Source organism: Rhopilema esculentum, chromosome 12 (genome assembly GCF_057945365.1).
Source record: "Rhopilema esculentum isolate cy_ngs chromosome 12, ASM5794536v1, whole genome shotgun sequence".
Classification (NCBI taxonomy): Eukaryota; Metazoa; Cnidaria; class Scyphozoa; order Rhizostomeae; family Rhizostomatidae; genus Rhopilema; species Rhopilema esculentum.
This window is the reverse complement of record NC_142826.1, coordinates 740159-759164: the sequence shown is the minus strand read 5'-3', so window position 1 is coordinate 759164 and position 19006 is coordinate 740159. Positions and strand designations below refer to the sequence as shown.

General features: G+C 37.0%; 2 protein-coding genes across 3 annotated transcripts in view; one reads left to right on the top strand and one right to left on the bottom strand.

The window, feature by feature from the left end:
- Positions 1 to 12994, top strand: part of LOC148958677 (uncharacterized) — a 69188-nt gene extending 56194 nt beyond the window's left edge. The window contains exon 7 of the mRNA XM_089111836.1: positions 5597 to 12994. The gene's annotated coding sequence lies outside the window, so the exon portion shown is untranslated. The remainder of the gene's footprint in view (positions 1 to 5596) is intronic.
- Positions 12590 to 19000, bottom strand: LOC135681586 (uncharacterized). Of its 2 annotated transcripts, none has more exons than XM_065196126.2 (3): positions 18862 to 19000; positions 15651 to 15792; positions 12590 to 15151 (listed from the first exon to the last, which is right to left on the bottom strand). In XM_065196126.2, exons 2-3 carry the CDS (start codon positions 15755 to 15757, stop codon positions 13408 to 13410), a joined length of 1851 nt encoding a protein of 616 aa, XP_065052198.2. In that variant the 5' UTR covers positions 15758 to 15792; positions 18862 to 19000; the 3' UTR covers positions 12590 to 13407. The 2 variants fall into 2 exon arrangements, with proteins under 2 accessions (XP_065052198.2, XP_088967953.1); XM_089111827.1 differs by having other exon boundaries at positions 15651 to 15803; positions 18862 to 18998.
- Between the last annotated feature and the right edge of the window lie 6 nt (positions 19001 to 19006).

Sequence of the window (19006 nt, the reverse complement as noted above, 5' to 3'; positions counted from 1 at the left end):
ATCTTTCTGCCCCAGCTTTGAGTGCTGCACCCTTATTTTTCCTTATAAAATGTTGTGAAGACTGTTCCGGAGGAAGGGGGGTGTGGGGCTAACTAAACCTAGTTCTGGACGGGGACGTGCCATTTCGGCTCAATATTTTTACCCATAGTTCCGCATATGTCTGAATAAATGTGACCCGCAAACACGATAACAACTTTATCTATAATTCCGCAAGGCAAATAGCATTTTTGAAACAAAACGAAATCATCAAACAAATTTTATATGTCCATTACCCCAAACTGGGCATTCATTTTGTTAATGCCAAATTTCCCTCAAAATAATTTTGCAACATGTTTTCCAAAATGGTACCCGTAATGTTGCATGTTTATTCAAATGGTACCCCTGAATACAGACACATCCCCGTACTTAAAGACCTATTAATGTCCCCACCCCCGAGAAAGAATGAGTGCAACTGGACGGATATACAACTGGATCAATGAAAAATGCAACTGGACTCCTTTTAAGACAAAAAATAGCTTAGAGTGTCTTGTTCTTATAGGGAGAAATGATTCAACCCAAATAACTTCTACTGTAAAATTTAAAGAAATGGCGATATAATTAAGCAAACTATGTAATTGCGATTTGCCCTTCAGTTCCATTCGAGATAGGAGTGTTATGGAAAATTTTGTTAGTATGCGCACTTCATATCTTTCAAGCTTTCTTCATATTTTTTGCTTTTTGCAAAGTTTATTTTCGACAAGGCTGTAGCCTCGATTTGGATTACAAATCAGACTTATACAGACGAGGCTCTTTATTGTTTAGAGCGCATGGCTTCCCTTCATCCCCAGGATGACAGAGAACTCTCGATCATCCGAGAGGAAAACTATGTAATGTTTTACGGTCTAGGGTTGTATGTGCTTGCGTCTTCGACCTAAATCCTACCAGCATTGCATCAGGAAAATCTTAGAAATTCATCAATTTTGGCATATGTAAATTTTTCTTTCTCCTCTTACTGTAATTCCCTTTCGTAACCGCAAAATTTTGATTGTCCTTTGGCATGGAATGATCCCTTTTTGTGTCTGAAAATTCTTACCACTAGGCTTTCAAAATGGCATTTATAGCAGGTTCTTGTTCAGTGGACGAAAAAATAAAGAAGATTTCGATAGATATATTTCTGGTAAATCACCATATCTCTAAACCTTAATAGGTTCTCAAAACAGTCACAAATTCTTATTGCATGCATAGGTATTTCAAGTATTTTTGCTTTAGTCAATGAAGACAAAGTAGATAAAATACATATGAATGTCTGCTGTTCACCACCATAGTTTTTGTCCATTTTTTAAGGTTGTAGAGCATAATCAAAGACATTTAAAATTCTGCCATGACATTTAGGCACCAGTAAAGCCCTGGAAATAATTTGGTTCAATTCTTAAAGTGCAATTCTCGGCAGTAGGATCAGCAAGTGAAAGCCAGAAGCACCATTGTTTAAAGATTCAATTCAATGATGCGAAAAAATCCGAGTAACAAATTGCTCAAAATATGATTGCATAAAATGGCAGATATGTTCTCGTTTTGATGAACTTTGTGATGCAAAACCTGCTGTTCAGTCGCCTAAAACATTTTATGAGAGCATTTTTAATAAGATTTTTCGCAAAGTCCTAGGGGGTGGTAGGACGGAAGAAGGTCTGAAACTCCCAGAATTGTTTGGTTGAGACTTGCTGCGTGAATTCTGTCAAAACCATTTAACAGAAAGAACAATCATGAAGAAGTGAAAATAACAGCAGCAAAAAAACAAACAGTTGAGAGATGTTTATTCGAAATAAATATATCTTTTTCGTCGAAACCTTGTTCAAAACTCACAAGACATTGTGCAACTTGCACAGTGCCAGAGGTTTCACATGAAAGTCATTCACCAAAGCAATTATCGGCGTTTGAAAATTTTGAGAAAAATTCAATTCTAATAATTATGATAAAGCCTGGCTATAATTCTGAATTTTTTAATTATGTTTTATAAAGATTTTGTTTCACAGTTTCTTCATAAACTTCTCCAACTGTTTCACAGTTCCAAGTGCTATGGTGGCTTTACATAAAAATGTTTATAAGGAGAGACATAGATTTAGTTGCTTGTTTCTTTTTTTAATTATTTTTACAAACATATGGTCAAGCAGTTGATAGACACTTAAAAAGCTTGTTTATAAAGGCATATCTATAAAAGCATTTTTAGGAATATCGATGTGATGGTTTAGAAATGATTTCAAAGACTGAAAGAGGCTGCTAAAGATAAGGCCTGAATTAGTGTGAATGTTTTCACTGTCTGCAGCCAAAGATACGGCTTGTTTGCGAATTAATTCCCTGCAAATGCCATCACTTCTCTGTTCAATAAAATATTTACTTATACGAATACACATTCGATGGCACGTGGTAACTCAGATTGTATTTCCTGCAAGTATCTTTCCTTCTTTACCATTCTCTTCTTTTCTAATTTAAAAATCAGATAAAAAAGTGCCGTCGTTAGGATCTGTTTGATTGAATTTCATTTCTTATTGAAACATTGATTGTCCTCCTGTCTTCTTATTCATATCCATAAATTTGTGTTGTTATTCGTTAAATTCGGTGAGTTTTGTGATGTTAGTCAATGACAATGACCATTGTTGGGAAATTTTTGCATAGCTTTAACAGATCTAGGGCATATGAGAACGGCTTCACTTATAATAGGCTGCGTCATAAAGGCTTGTTTTCAGTGAATCGCAGAGATTCGCCTTTTAATCCTCGCTGATGATTAGGGTTTATAAAAACATGTAGTAAATCGGCTCTTTTCCTAATAATTATTTTTGTCCTCGTCCTATGCGTATGGATATGATTTTGCGGCATTAGGTTTCAAGCGCATCGACAGCAATACACCGCTTCGCTTGCAATAGAATTGTTTAAGCTAACTTAACTTTTATAAAGAAGACAGGAAACAGAGCGGATTCTTTGCTACGAGCAGCCTTTACAGATTTCATACTTTCTCATTTTTCTCACTTTCAAAAACGATTTCGTTTCAAGGAAAAACGATTTTCGAGTATTTTTGTCAAGTTAGTTATTAATTTTTGAACAGATCCCGAAATCATATTGTGAATGAAGACAAGTTAACATCGCCGTAGAAATGATTGAGATCGTCTTTATTAAGAGTAGTCGGGATACCTGAAATAATCATTTCATGTTGGAAGCTTAATAAAGAAGGCGCCGCAAGCGTGATAAAACGCTTTCGGTTTAGGAGAGTCACTGCCAGCTCTTTGAGGGATAACTATCAGAAAAAATTGGCTAGAAGCACATTTAATTAAAATTGCTAGCTGTATTCATTAATCTGAGGAACTTAAAAAATAGTCATGGTTTTGTTTAATTGAGCAATCGGGATTCTCGAGTTGTCTTTTATTTTTCCAACTCTGTCAATTTAAACACTTAGACAAACTGTCGGTTGATAAATTAACATTTAAGGTCCTTGATCTCGAAGGATGTTTGACCAGTGAAGCCTGATTCAAACGTTGTCATTGCAACATTTTCCCGACATTTTCAAAGTGTGAGGCGAAGGATATAAGCTACAGGACACACTGTAACGCTAAACTGGACAGAAGAAGAGGTTCTCCTACCTAAGATTTCAAAGTGGGGCAGCAATTAAAGGCCATTGCAACAAAATAGCAAATGCCATTAAGCTTTTGGTAATAATTTTGTATTGACGATATGTTCTATGTTCTATTGAGTCTCGTTGCTCATTTAGTAAAAACAGCTTATCGTTGATTAGGATCTGCAAATATCATGATTCTGAGAAAAGAACCTTGTGTGATTACATTTGCATAGTTAGCAAGTCTAACAGATAAAATTTCATTGTGTAGCCTTGCGTCGTGTCTTGATAAAGACAAGTTGCAGAGGTCAAATATTTATACCATGAATTAGCAGGAGAAGACCAAAAATTTGAACATAAGAAGATTGAACAATGGACATTGTGGCATTGGTTATTAATAAATTTAGCATAAAGAGATGCTGATTTTTATCTCCTAGATAAGAGCAGTTGGATCTGAGTTTCTCGGTACATGAAAGGAAGCTGCAAGCGAGAAAAACCAGCGAAGGATCTATTTTGTGCGTCTTTTATGAGATATTTTGCAGCAGAAAGACATTTGCGTGGCCTTAACTTTCATCCATAGCTTGCCGCGCAGGCAGAAAACAGAGAAAGACGCTCTCCATCACAGCTTTATGTTGCTGATAAGAAAAGGCGGTATTCAGCTGCATAAACTAAAACAATCTTTCCCGTATCCCTCCTTTTCTTCAAAACCTCTGCTTGATGATGTGAAGTCTATTTTGCGTTCCATGACCATTTCAGGTGTTTTACAAAAGAATTTGTACTGACAGAGTTGAAAAAATTGTCGTACTATAAATTTGTTAAAAGAGAAAAAAGATAACATAAACATCCATTCATGGGATTATTAGCTTATTATTGGTATGTTAGTTTGTCTAAATATCTTTATTTGTCTAGCTGTGTCTATCTAAATGCGTGTGTTCTTGGTTTATCTAGATGTTCCCTTCCTCTCATCTCCAAGGACAGGCTCATCTAAAAGCGTTTTTATGCGAAATTAGAGAACTTTGGCGCGCCAATGTCAGCATCATTGCTCAAGAAAAACTGCTCGTTTATTTGTCCAAAAACCAGCTTTGGTGTATGTCAGCAAGTTGACAATAAATTTGTTTCCTATCGTCCGTTCCAAAACGTGCTTATTAAAAGCGTATTAATTATGTAGATGGCAAGTCTCTGGTACTTGACGTTGCAAACGCGAGGTTTCGCTGGTCAGTGAGCTAACATTTGCTTTCCCTGCTTACTTTGTGACCAGTAATTGTACATACAGCTTTAATACAAGAACCAGACATGTCGTCTTCTTGATTATCAAATCTGCTGTTTTCTATCAGCAAGTAAGGAATTCAACCAAAAGAGAATAGAGGATTTGTTCGCAATCAATTGCAAAGCTGTTTAGGTGCAATTATCAATCAATATTTTTAATTAAAAGCAAAACATTCAGAAAGATTGCCCACTGTTATCTGCCGGTTGCAGTCCGAGTATAGAGTAGCTCGCCATATTTTCTTCAGTTGAAAATATAAGAGTAACTATTGCGAGCGCTATTGAAGAAGACGAAACAGATTGGCTAACTATGAGGGCTAAAGGCCCTGATTATTATCATAAGGGAAGGGGTCAAACTCCCCCTTGCCCATTCCTATTTCACCGCTCTAGTATATGTATAATCTAATTTAGACAAAACAGATGAAAAGATAAGCATTTTGAAAATAGCTGTATTGTTGAGCCCTCTTTACGTTTGCTCATTGAATTTTGGGAGGAAGTATATTCACGAGTCTTTGAATGAAACAGAGGCTGTCGTGTAAAAACGTCACGATACCACGGCATTCGTTAATGTGAAACTGGTATTAAGTAGGAGAAGACAACTTTCCCGCCATAAAAGTATGCAGCAAAATGTTTCCGCTTTTTTGCGCAGTTTTGAAAAAACTTTTATGCCTTTTCCTTTTCGCCAGACAATCCTAAAGACGGTTTTTGCAAACAAATAGTGAATGCAGCCAATTTCTTATCTCTTGTTTGTAGGACAAGTATACCAGAAATTACTGTACCAGAGACAGCCTGAAGTCAGTGAAAGTTCAACGATGCAGACGCCAACAGCATTCTTTTTTGCTGATTTGCCAGGAAACTTTTTCTCACCCGTACATGTGAACCATTTCAACGTGGTATGGTTATATTTATTTAGCTTGTTTTGTTTTTAAGCATGCCAACTAACAAATTAGAACCTTTGTCGTTGGTGTTTCATGACTGGGAATTTAGATTCCTTTGACATTGAACAAAGAGACTAATGATATTTGTGTCAAAGAGAACTTAAATAGGCACAAGATGATGAAGCCATCAATAAGAAAGAACACACATTTCTTACTATTTTACTTGCTGTGTACCGCAAAAATCTAATGCATGTTGTGAGATTTACAAGCAACTAGTTTACCAATGCAAAGCGTCGTTGTACTATGTTTCATGTTTACGGTTTATTTTTAATGGAAATCTATGCACTAAAGTAATCAACAATGCAAAAGTTACTTTCGTCTGACGCATCAACAATAAGATCTCAAACCACCAAACAAGTTCCCACTCCTTCTGGTCCATGCAGGGCCGGATAAATGCAAAGACCAACTAGGCCCTGGACTAGGGCCCCGCGATTTTTAGGGCCCGCGATTTTTAGAGCCCGCGATTTTTAGAGCCCGCGATTTTTAGGGCACCCGATTTTTAGGGCACCCGATTTTTAGGGCCCGCGATTTTTAGGGCCCGCGATTTTTAGGGCCCCGCGCTCAACAAAGTTTTGGTCTATAATGATAGTATTACTGGAAGAAAACATAGAAGCGGCACCAGGCTGCGCACAGAAAATACATTTACGATGTACAATGTACGCAAAATTTAATTGGTTCAAAAATTATATTTTCTACTATTGGCCAAGACAAGTTGTGTGACTTGTCTCTCTTGACAATTGAAGCAAACTTGAGCAATAGAGTGGCAGCATGATGACATCATAAAGATTTATTTTAGAATTTATGTCGAACGCAAGAGCAGCAAGAAAACGTTGAAATGTAAAAAAACTAGTTGAGTCTGTTTCATTTTTTTAAGATATGCAGATTTGAAGTTAGCTAATGGATTATTGCTAATTTGGCTTGGCTCAGGGATTGTAAAGCTGATTCAGGTTCCTTATTTTCAGAACATCTATGACTGCTATAAACTGGGACGTCCAAAATCTATGTATGACATAAACAAAAATAACTGAACACCAGTCATAGGTGACTTCTTTTTAAATAGCACACAACATTGTCATCACGCCAAGCCAAAAGCAATAGCTTTCCACTACCAACCATACAAACGACTGGAAAAAATTATTGTCATCAAAGCCTAAAAATTTCAAATAAACCCTTGCTATACAATGAAAAATGTATATCGTGTCATCTTTACTCTTTCGTTATATCTTTTTTGTCTCTTTTAGTTTTTTTCTTGCTGTTCTTTAATTTTAATTACTCAAAATACTAATAAAATTCAATCAGTATTGTCAACCACTCATGACCCAGCCCCAGAAAACAGCTCGTAGAGGGTCCTAACCAACTTCATTATAAGTTGCAAAGATGATATAAATTTTATCTTCTAGTTTTGTGGTTGGTGTTCTAAAGTTGTGAAATTAATGAAATTTGAATTTGAATTTCCTAACTCATCCATTCTGTAAAAATTTGTTTTTCAGGCTATTTGTTCAAAGTGCAAAATTAAATTTTTGGCTTAGGGCTCCTCAGAGCCTTAATCCAGCCCTGGGTCCATGGCCAAGGTCATCTCTCAACACTTTTGTAAATCATTCTTTCCTCCTTTGAGAAACGAAAATGGATTCTCTTCTAGCACTGCTTAAGCCAAAGCCAACCTCTTTGTATCAACCATGGCCTCCATTGCAAATCTTGATGATCAGGAATTAAAACCTTGTCATTATCCACCTTCTTCTCTATCAATGTTACTAACAAGTTCTCCACCCGCAAATTGTGCAAAGCTTTTCTCCTACTAAACACTTCTAAATCTGATATACCAGCAATTGTTCTCAGAACTTGTGCCCCAGAACTTGCACCAGTAAACTTTTCCAGCTCTCTCATTTACTTGTTTTTATCCATAGGTTAGTCCTTTAAACTAGCCTACCTCTTCTCTAAAAAGACAAGTCTGACTCCACCAACAATCGCCCAATCACTATCACTTCCCTCATATCCAGCAATGGGAATCATTTTCATAATACAACTACTTACGTTTCTTAAAATCTTCCTGAACATGAGTATGGATTTCGATGAGCTAGATCTATTGCTGATCTTCTATCGTATGCCATTAATGTTTGGTTACCTGCTCAACTCGAATCCTTTTGTGAGAGTAGAGGGATCTGTTTCGACATCTCAAAAGCCTTTGATCGCGTCCCGCACATCATTCTAAACTCCCCATGAACGGTCTGTACCAAACCCTTATAAATTTGATTGGCAGGTTTCTTTCTGATAGGTCAATAGCCATTAGAGTTGACAGCTACCTCTCTAATCCCTACGCAATTAATGCTGTTGTTCCTCAGGGTTCTGTCATGTCTCCTGTCTTATTCATTCCTTTCATAAATGATATACCAACTTCCACCGCTACAAGTATTCAATTTTATGCCGATGACACTTGTCTAAGCTCTTCATTTTCCTTTGATTCTCTACATGATTCTGCTATCAACACCCTTCTCCAAAGAGACCTTTCAGCCTCACTTCATATTGATGACCTTGCAAAAATAGAGAAGTGAGTTAAAGACAATCTTGTAAAGTTTAATTAGTTTAAAACCATATAGGTTGTCATTTCACGCAAACACAACCCTGGCTTTTCTCTGTTTCCATAAACGGTGCTGAATTGGACATTTCTACTTCTTTTTCAAAACTAGGCCCTTCTGTGTCATCAAACCTTAAGTGGAAATCTCACATTTCTACTGTTGCTAAACATTTGTCTCAAAAACTTGGGTTTCTCTCTCGAGTACGTTGATTCTTCTCACCATTACAGCTTTTAACTATTTGTAAATCCCAAAACTGTCCTTCCCTGGAGTACTGTTCTCATATTTGGGGTAGTGCTCCTAAATCTTCCCTGTGCCTTCTTGGCAAAATCCTGTCCAAAGCCATTCTTCTAATCTCTTCAACCTCCTTTTCTCTTCTATGTTGTGTCACCGATCTCTCAATTTTTACAGATTTTCCCACAGACATTCTTTAAGGAGATCAGATATATCTCCATCCTTTTCCTTGTTAGGGCTTCGCTACAGACTTCCGGGCCTTTCCCTTGCATCACCAACTAAAAAAAGAAAACCAAAGAAAACCTTTTTACCGTTTATCTTCCTCTCCTGCATAGAGCCTCATACAACCTCAGTTTTGTTTTTCAAATTTCAATATAGTTGTGCAGTGATAAAATGAAGCCAGATATCAGTCTTTCTTGATATAGAAGTTCCTCGCAGCTGCCTTGCAAGATGACAGGGTAAGAATGGATGCCATGACCGAGATAATTAAACTAGGTATCTGCGAAGAGAATGTACATCTAGGATGGGCGAACTGAGCGCAGGGGCATATCCTTACTCTTTCAAAAGAGATGACGCCCACGCCCATATAGAAAAAATGTCAAGCCAATAATTGTTCTGTCATCGGTTTCTAAAATTTCTGAGAGACTCAAGTATGAGCAAATGATGGGTGCTTTCTGTCCTCCCTACTTTGCAATTTTAGAAAAGACTAAATCGTTGCGAGATAGCGATGGATAGTGAGGGCGTAGCTGGAGCACTTCTGATGGATCTTTCCGAAGCCTTTGACTGCCTAAGTCAAGAGCCACTGTTAGGAAATTACCAGCTCAAGGTCTTAGCAGAGCTTTCCTTGCACTAATTCATAGCAATCCAATAAAGAAAATAAAAAGGGTCAAAATCAGTGGTTCCTTTTGTACAGAGAAACTACATTTGGATTACCTCAAGGCTCAGTGTTAGGGCCCTTTCTTTTAATATTTATTAGAGGGACCGGTTTCTTCTGATGAATGGAGCTGAGTTATGCAACAGAGCCGACTATAGTACTCTATACACTTGTAACTCTAAGGTAGAAGATATAATACAAAGTTTAGAGCGAGATGCAAGCCTACTAACAACATGGTTCCCAGAGAACTATATGAAATTAAATGAAGATTAATGTCACATCACTGTGTTCGGGGCAAACAAAGAAAGAGTTGGATACACATTAACGAGACCCAGACAGAAGAAAATGACATGGAGAAGCTATAAGTCATTGCTTTTGAGAAGAAATTAGGTTTCAAAAACATGTCCTCTGCAAAACAGCTGATCAGAAGCTTCTAGCTTGTATCTCAGTTCTCGTGGATCAGAAGAAGCTAAACGGTTGATAAAGACATTTGTTTGTCCTAGTTTAGCTATTTTCGTTTGAATTTAGTTTTTCACTTTATAAATTTGAACAGTTAGATAGAAAAAATTCAAGAAAGTGCCACAAGAATTGCATACAAGGACAATGCTTGTTGTTGGAAATTGTTGGAAACTGATAATTTAGTAATTTTTTATCAGAGAAACCTGCAGTTTCTCATGGTAGAGATCTACAAAACAAAATCAAATCTTAATCCTAGCTTGATGTAGCAAATGTATAGGAGACATTATTATACAAATTTTGGCAACTTTTTGCAAACTGTATTTTTCTAATTTTCTTATTGTAATTTTTTATGGATTCCTTGTAAATAATTGGCCTTCATTAATGAAAATATTAATGTTGTTCAAACCCCTCCACAATTTACTTTAGTTTTTTAGTTCATTTTGCTAAGTAGTTTGTTTCTATTATCGGTCTATACAAAACTGTTGTCCCAACTTTGAATAAAGACAAAAAGAATCTCAAATGCTTCCATCGTCTTTTACCAGATCTCTGCAGCACCCATCAACCTTTTGCAATCACAAATCAGGATGCACAAGATTCTTTCTTATTTAGTCAGTGCGGTCATTGCTGTTCCAATTCTTTTTTCAGATCGAAAAAATCACTTTGGGGCAAAAAAGAACTCCTAGATAATTGATCTCCTCTACTTCCTCTAAATCATTAACAATCACCATATCAACAATCGTTTTCTTAATTGTAGTGACATTGCCTTTCTCTCTGTTTCCACACCACATTTTCTAGACTGCATATCAACCCTGCTCTTTAAGACCTATATTTTTGTCTTAAAATAGTACAATATCAGTCGCAAAATGTATGTTGTTCATAGTTAACCAACAATGTTAATACATCAAGAACAATTTTCAAGTACCTAATACACGATTTTCTTTTTCAAATTGGTCGATCAGCTTGCAAGATAGGACTTGAATTATTTCAACAGATTTAAACTAGGAAAAAGCTAATAAAGACTTCTTTATCATGGTTTGAAATGCATTGAAAATGCGACAGGTCTAGAGCCATGGTGTTGAGGTTCGTTGTCAGAAGATATGTCCATTTTTTACCACGTGAAAGTGAATTTAGTATAAATATCCAAGTAACAATATGTCTTACAAAGAATTTAAATGTTGATTTTCTTACTAAACTTTGTTGTTTCAAAAAAAGCTCACCAAGGACTCCTTTGAGACGTCTGTTTAATGTGTGCGACATCAGTCGTGTTCGACATTGCAGTACTCTCAAACAGAGTAGCAGTATCGAAATTACGGTCCTACAATGCTGCTATACAAACTTGGTTATTCATGCCTTGAAGTGTTCTTTCCAGTTGAAACTTTGAAGGTTTTGTAAATCTAAATACTTTTTCAAATGTTGAAGCGCTTTTCTCGTGTAATTTTAGGACAGAAAGATGCAACATCAACACAGCATTCCACCATTTGTGTTGATGGTGCTCTATCCTTGATGTTAAACATCTGGCTTCTCATTGGGTACATTACCACAACCAATACCTCAGGTATAAAGCAGTTTTTAAAGGATCATTTCCTACAAATTTCAAGGTGATTGATTAATCTTAAATCAGCTTCTAGTATATTTCCCGTTTACATACCATTTTAGAAGTCTAATGTTGGCATCTGATGAAAATTTACTGGCTTTTGTTCCTAGCCTTTCTCGACCTTTCTAACATAAGGTCAACATAATTTGGAAGATAGAGATGCCAAGACATCAAAAAATTTCGTGGATATTTAGGTGGTTAGTTGGATATTTTTTCGAAGACATTTCCCCGTATCTACAATTGTATTGCTACTTTTTCTCTACAAATCATGCATCATGATTTGAGGGTTGCTTTTCTGGTTCAGTTAAATGATTGGCAAAGATATATTGTTTTATAAAAGCAGCCACCAACTTGGGGGGGGGGGGGGTATGGCAAAGGATCTTTCCAAGAAATCTTATCAGCCACGGTACAAACTCTAATCTTTCAAACCTTTGAGGTTTCTTACTTTCATGAATTGGTCACCGAGTTTTTCCAAAGCGAAAAGCTATCGCACAGGCACAAAGAATATAAGTTGCTTCAGATCTTTTTTAAAATATCCTGGATTTACTGACCAAATACCTTCCAGCATTCTTTTTACGCTACAAGACAGTCCAGCATTCATTTCATAGATATTTATGGTTACCTAAGATGGAAAATATTACTATTGTTGGGTTTATATAACATGTTCAGATTGTTGCTTTAGCCATCAACCACCACTGAAATCACTAGCAACTAATTGGTGGAAAAGTTTCACTTCATCAATATCAAAACGAATGTATAGAATAATATTTCCAGAATGATATTTGTTATGTATAATACTATAGAAAACGAATGTATAGAATAATATTTCAAGATCATTCGTGACAGGATATTTTACCTTAACTGAATAACCATCAGTGATAAATATGAATTCCTCGGAACTCGAATTTTCCTGCCCCAACGCCTTATACATTTTTAAGAATTTGACATGTTAAGCCAACTTCTGGAAAATGTTATTTTTAGCTCAAAGATTGCATTATTTTAGAATCGTGACGTCATCTTAAACTATCGTTTTCCTGATAGCAACAAGACTGCGATTATTAAAAAACGAGTAGCAGAGACCTTTGCTGTGATTTAAAATAGAATCAATATATTATTATCCTTGCTTATTGCATGTATGAACTTAAAAACACAAAACTTGACGAAGTTACTTATATTTGAAGAAATATCTTGTTTCACATACGAAAATAAACTAGAAGATTTGGTTAAAAATCGTGCTCAATTAAAACACAAACATTGGTTAGTGTCTGAAACCCCCACTGATTCAACCCCCACTGATTCAACCACCACTGATTCAACCCCCACTGATTCAAAACTAAATGATCGAAAACACATCTTCATGCACAAAACGCTAATTTTAAAATTTGTTTACATTGCTATCATCAGAAAGTTTCTTATAAATTTCTGATGAAAAATGGTTGATTCAGATATTATTCACTAACATTATGATAGTATCATTTTCTAGGCTTGGCGGGAAAAGACTTTTCCTAGACGGCCCGTATTCTCGTAAGCAATGCCTTCAGATGCCTAAGAAAGATTAGCAAAATGACTTAATGCATTTGTAAATGATTAGAATCGCCGAGGTTAGTGGTAATACTTTTTTGGGTTCACGTGAACTTTTATTATTACGATCCAGTAATGTCTACTGTCCTGTGCTTACCCCCAGCCTGAGCGTCATAACGTCCTATTCAGAATATCCATATTTATGCAACTTACAAATTCGTTAATTGTTAGACTATTGCTTTAATTGTGACACACTAGTAACCATATCAAACATAGAATTGTTGACAAGCAACGCTAAAACCCTGAACACTCCTCAAACAAAATTGTTATGAAACGAATGAAAATTCAGTTCATTTCACTTTTTTCTGGAATTCTCATTGCTTCTTTTCTGCAACTTTTTCAAAATACTTTCGGTCAACATTCTTGACCAAGTAATTGCTGAGAGCAGCTAAGGCCATGAAGCCCGCCATTGTAAACATGGTCGTGTTGTAGAGGTAAGGAGTTGGATCTTGCGTCCCAACTGGCACAATGTCCATCAATTTGTTGATTGTAATGGTCTTTGCTTCAATCAACGATTGGCATTTGTCAATTTCTTCTCCAAAGCACGCTCTAAACTTCGCAGGATCGCACTTGGAAAGGAGATCTGCAATTGCTGTTCGTTCTGCGTATTGCCTTAGTGTCAAGAGAATCGTAGGACCAGCTAGTGATGCGGCAGAGCTCGCTAGTAGAAACCTTCCATGAATAGCACCAACGTATTTCGAGCCAAAGAGGTCGGCCTCGTATGCAGGAAGGGATGCGTATGCACCACCGTATAAGCTGATAGCAAGGGCGGTGGAGGTGCAGAATAAATACAAAGGCAGTACTGAATGTGTGTTCACGACAGAATCAACAAGGAAAGGTACTCCAAGGTAGAGGGGCAAGCTTCCCAGGGCAATTACATGGAAAGTGTTGCGACGTCCGAATTTATCAGAAAATGCAGACCATCCAAGTCGACCACCAAGGTTGCCAGCAGCAAGGAGAAGAAGAAAGGTAGAACCGAAGGCTGCGGTGACAACTGATGGTAGTGCACTGCTGAACACGTCAGAGACCATGGGTTTAGCTACACTAAACATCCCCATGCCACCAGTCGCAACGCAGAACAAAACCGTGGCTAACAGATAAAACTGTGGAGTCTTCATCACCGTATCAACACTGACATTCTGGAGCCCTGCCCCTAATGATGTCTGGGGTGGGACGTAACCAGCTGGAACATATCCTGGTGCTGGCAAACGCATTGAAAATGCTGATGCCAACATTACACCAAAGTAGGCTAGGCCAATAGTGGCAAGAACAGCAGCATTGCCAGAATCTCCACTTCCAACCAAATACAATCCTTCTGAAAGTCCTTTGTATGGCAGAATCGCTAAATCAGCAGCTGTTGCCAAGACAACCTCTTTTAACTGACCACCAACATCAGCAAATAACTTTCCATTTTCTAGAATTGTTTGAACTTGGTCATGAGTCCCAAGGAATTCAGGCATCTTTGCGAATTTCCCACGTAAGAAGTTAACAAGTGGTTCAAACACCAATGCTCCTGAGCCAAAGCCTGCGATTGTCAAACCAGAGGCAACACCCTTTTTGTCAGGGAACCAGTTAATCAGTGCCTGCACTGGAGGAGTGTATGCAAGTCCTAGTCCGGTACCACCAAGAAAACCATAGCCGAAGTAGACAAGCCAGAGATTATGGGTAGATATACCAAGGCCCCCGAGGAGCAAGCCTCCACCAAAGCAAACTCCAGCAGCAGCAATAGCAGCTCGCGGTCCTACCTTCATCTGCCATTTTCCCGCCAATGCTGCAATGACTCCATGCATCAAGAAAACGATAGACAGAGGCAGGGTTGTCTCTGCAAGTGACCAGTCGGAGGCTGCTGACGTCACAAATCCATGCTCCCGCGTCAGAGGCCAGCTCATTGCAGACCAAGCATATGGTGCACCTATGCACATGTGGGTTGCAAATGCTGGCAATGCAACAAGCCATCTGCTCTTAAAATTTGGGGAGGCAACAACTGATTCTGGACCTAAGAGTTTTTGAAAGAATGACTTCTTCTCAGACTTATTTTCCGTAGTGTTGCTGAATTGCCTACGATGAAAATTTGAATAGTCTTGTTTATCATAAGTGAAATTCGCGCAGATGACATTAACTACAAAAAACGGCTTCTACCTTTTTTACAAAATTTCGGACCAATATTTTGACAAAATTTTCTTTCAATAAATTTTCAAGAGGCTAACCTTTGTTACAATTTATTTTGCTTTTAAAAATTTTGAGAATCCAGACAGTGTAACTATTATTTTTGGTGAGAAAAATTTTATGCAGCTATTATTCTATTCAAACAGCGTCGGTTATTGAACTGAGTTCAATTTTGCCATTCTTCAAGAAAAAAATTTATACCAAATTGACAGAAAGTAGCAGCTATTGAATGATAAAATTTTGATGAGCCTTTACATAAAATGAGAAAATATTGTTCTGCATTATAAAGTACTATTGAAATGAAACCAAAGGGTGATCAAGCCCCAAAGCCCACAGGAAGTCGGTACTTTGAAAATGTCAGTGCTCTGTCCTTAAGAATAATGAATAATACCTCTGGTCCAATGCATTTTTCTTCCTTGCAAGAACACTGCTTACACGTGGTGCCAATGGAGATATCAGGCAGTGCCTTCTTAAGGTAGAAGACAGGAGGAAAGACATCACTCACTTTGTCAATGCTACCATATTCTAAATACCTAGAAGACAACTAATATTAATTAACATACTAAAGATGAGCAATAATCATAACAGACCATCAACAACCATATAAAAACCATCAAATAAACCATATTCCTAGACTTTATACAGGTTTTAATTATATGTAATGTGTAATTATTTGTAACATGTAACATATGTTTCATAATCGATTTTCTTATTTCTTTTGTGTGTGCTAGCATTTCCAGAGGGCATAATACTCGTTTTTTAAAAAAGTTGTATTATTTTTGCTAAATAATTCGGTAAAACTATTTGGTTTATAAGCTTCATAAGCTTTTACAAACAACAATGCAACCTCAAGTATTTTCACAAGTACATATTATAGTAGAAAGACTATCATAAATGGTAAGATCTGCATTTTATGATATCTGATCACACCTCATTGCAGTGTGCCTTAACCTTTCAATGCATGTGGTTACCAGCATGCCAGAAAATTTTGCTTTTGGCATTTGAATCCTTCGAAAGTATTGAAATTGGATAGTGCAGAAAGACAAATCTAGGGAGATGAGTGGCAAGAAAAGTCAAGGATGAGCGATCTATGACAATGAACATGGATGATGATAAATTAAGAAGATTGGTAAGATTGGAGATTTTCACTGGGTAATAGTGAGGCCTGATTTTTAGAATCTTCTCATATGAATCCAAATATGATAGTAAATAGAAAATTGCATCATTGAAAAATAAAATATGCTTTCAAAAATTACATGATATAAAAAAGGAGAGGGGTCTGATGCAACCATATCACAGACTGGTATACACCTCTGCTCACTACCTTGACCAATTGTCTGACAGAACGTCTAGAGGTGAGTAAAAGGTAGTACCAGACAATCACAACAAGTCAACAAAAATTAAATACTTCAAACATCGTTGACTTGGAGAAACAATATTAAATAATAGTCCAATACATCTTGGCATGGTCAAACTGGTTTTAAAGATGATAGTTGATGAAGCAAGGAGCCACTCACTGTCTTGACTTGGCCGTGGGATAGATAGTCATCAGGAATGTAGTGCTCAGGGGGCTGAGCCCGCCTTGTTGATGCTGAAAATTGGCAAATTTCTACTTTTGCTACTGTTTTTCGAACGCGTTCCCTGCGCAATAATTTTTTGCTCAAATCCAAGATGATTTTGAGATTCCAAGAAACATCAGAATGAACCCCACAATTTCCATGTTTAAAAGAAAAGGGTTCCTGCAAAGTTAATAAATTCCCTAAACAAAACACAATCCCTAGGTAGAACAGCAACAACTTTATTTTATATATATTAAAGAAGTAATTGTAATAGAAGTAGTTCATTTTATTTGTATTATAGCTGATAGGGAATTCGTGTGTGAAGATTTTTGAAATGAGAAATGAAATCACGTCCTCGCATTTTTGCAAATTTAGATTAATCCGAGCAGTTGGAACATGGACTTTCGTGTGAATTCCGCGAATAGCCTAATCTTGAGCCCTAAAAGTTCTATTTAAAAATGAAATCCCGCAGCTTTTAACCTGTCATTTTGCAACATGATTTGTTCCCGCGCAAGCGTTAGCGACATAAAATAATTCCCCGCGCACAAAAAATGCTTTGCACTCTGGCCCTTGTGCACAATACTAATAACTGCCGCTGGCCCTGTTTTGCCACATATCACAAAATAGTCAGTGCTTCCACTTTTCGCTCAACCAAATTCCCGAAAAAATCCCTATTCTTTGCTAAAAATTCCTTCCAAAATGTATGAAAAATCCTTCCGATTACCTTCTGCCCTATTACTCAATTTTTTATTGCCCTATTACCTACGTTCGTTCTAGAAATGGTGGGTTTTGACGCCACAATGGTAGTTACATCTCTATGGGTATTAATCAGTTATGCAGAGGATAATTTATTGAGTACCTTAAATTCTTGCTCCAGGGGGGTTATCAATTTAGATAATTTTTAGATTGGGGTCTATTCAAGGGGGGCTTATACGAAGGGGTGCTTGTAAAAGCAATCTCCAAGTTTCCATACAAATACATAGCTCGTTTTGTACTTTTTAATGATGTTCAAGCTCATTAAATTTACAACTTCACTTAATAACTCTTTCTAAAATATCACATCAAAGTATAAATCAAAGCACAAAAATATTTTTAGTCCAAAATAATGTAATGTTAATTGTCTTCAGCAGTTTCTACGAAAATGATCTTTAAAGGTGCACCTCAATGGGTCAATTAAACTCTATGGGGGCTCATTAAATATGCAAAATTTGGCCTACTAGGATTGGAGTTTATTTGGGGAACAAATTTACAGGGTCAAGGTAAAGTAGAAAATTACAACAATTGCATTTTGTCTCAACCTTTTTGTCCAGGATTGTAGCTTTAATCAAATTAAATCCAGAAAAATTGAAATTTCAGGTATATCCTATTTTTGGGTAACTTCGCGCCCCTGCACCTGAGGTGTTGGGATGTTGGCGCACCCAAGATCTTGTAAAAAACTATCCTGCAAACCAGACATTGCAGAAGTCATTGTATTTCATAAAATAAAACAATAACTTGACAATATTTTCAACAACAATTGCTTATCGGTTGGAGGTGTTAATTTGCTTTAGCCGTATAAACATGCGAAAAGTGAAAGCTCTAAGAGGGCTGAGGCACATTAATGTAATCTCTATTCTGTGGCTTAGGGCACAGTGACACAAATCTTTAGTATTCACTTTCTAGATATTTTGCCGTATTTCCACAAATTCCTCTCAACTTCTTAGAAAATCCTTCCAAATTCCTTCTAATTTGTAATCCTTCTTCTATTCTTCCAATCGACCAAAATTCCCGAAAAAAGGATAAATCCTTCCAAATGGACCGGTGCCGGAACAATATCCACGGCGAAAATAGTACCTGCCATTAGGCATGTGCAATACTTTTGCTTGCTAACTATATACCAAAAACTTTTATGTTAAATCTAAAAGAAAGTTCATTTTGGTTTCAAGTTTTGATTTGGATTTTACAGGACATACATACAGGCTAGGCCGTCACATGATTAAAGGTCTGACAAGAGCCGCGAAACTCAGCTACTACCATTGAGCTTTAATTATATTATGTTCTCACTTGTATTCATACTGCAACAAGTCAAAAGGTGCTTTGAGTCCTTGCCAGATTTATGACTTCGTTAAGGTACACAGAATCACGGTATCCAGTTTCGCTCCCTTGATCTCTCTCCTCTTCTCTTGGCTTGATGATCTCACAGCCTCCT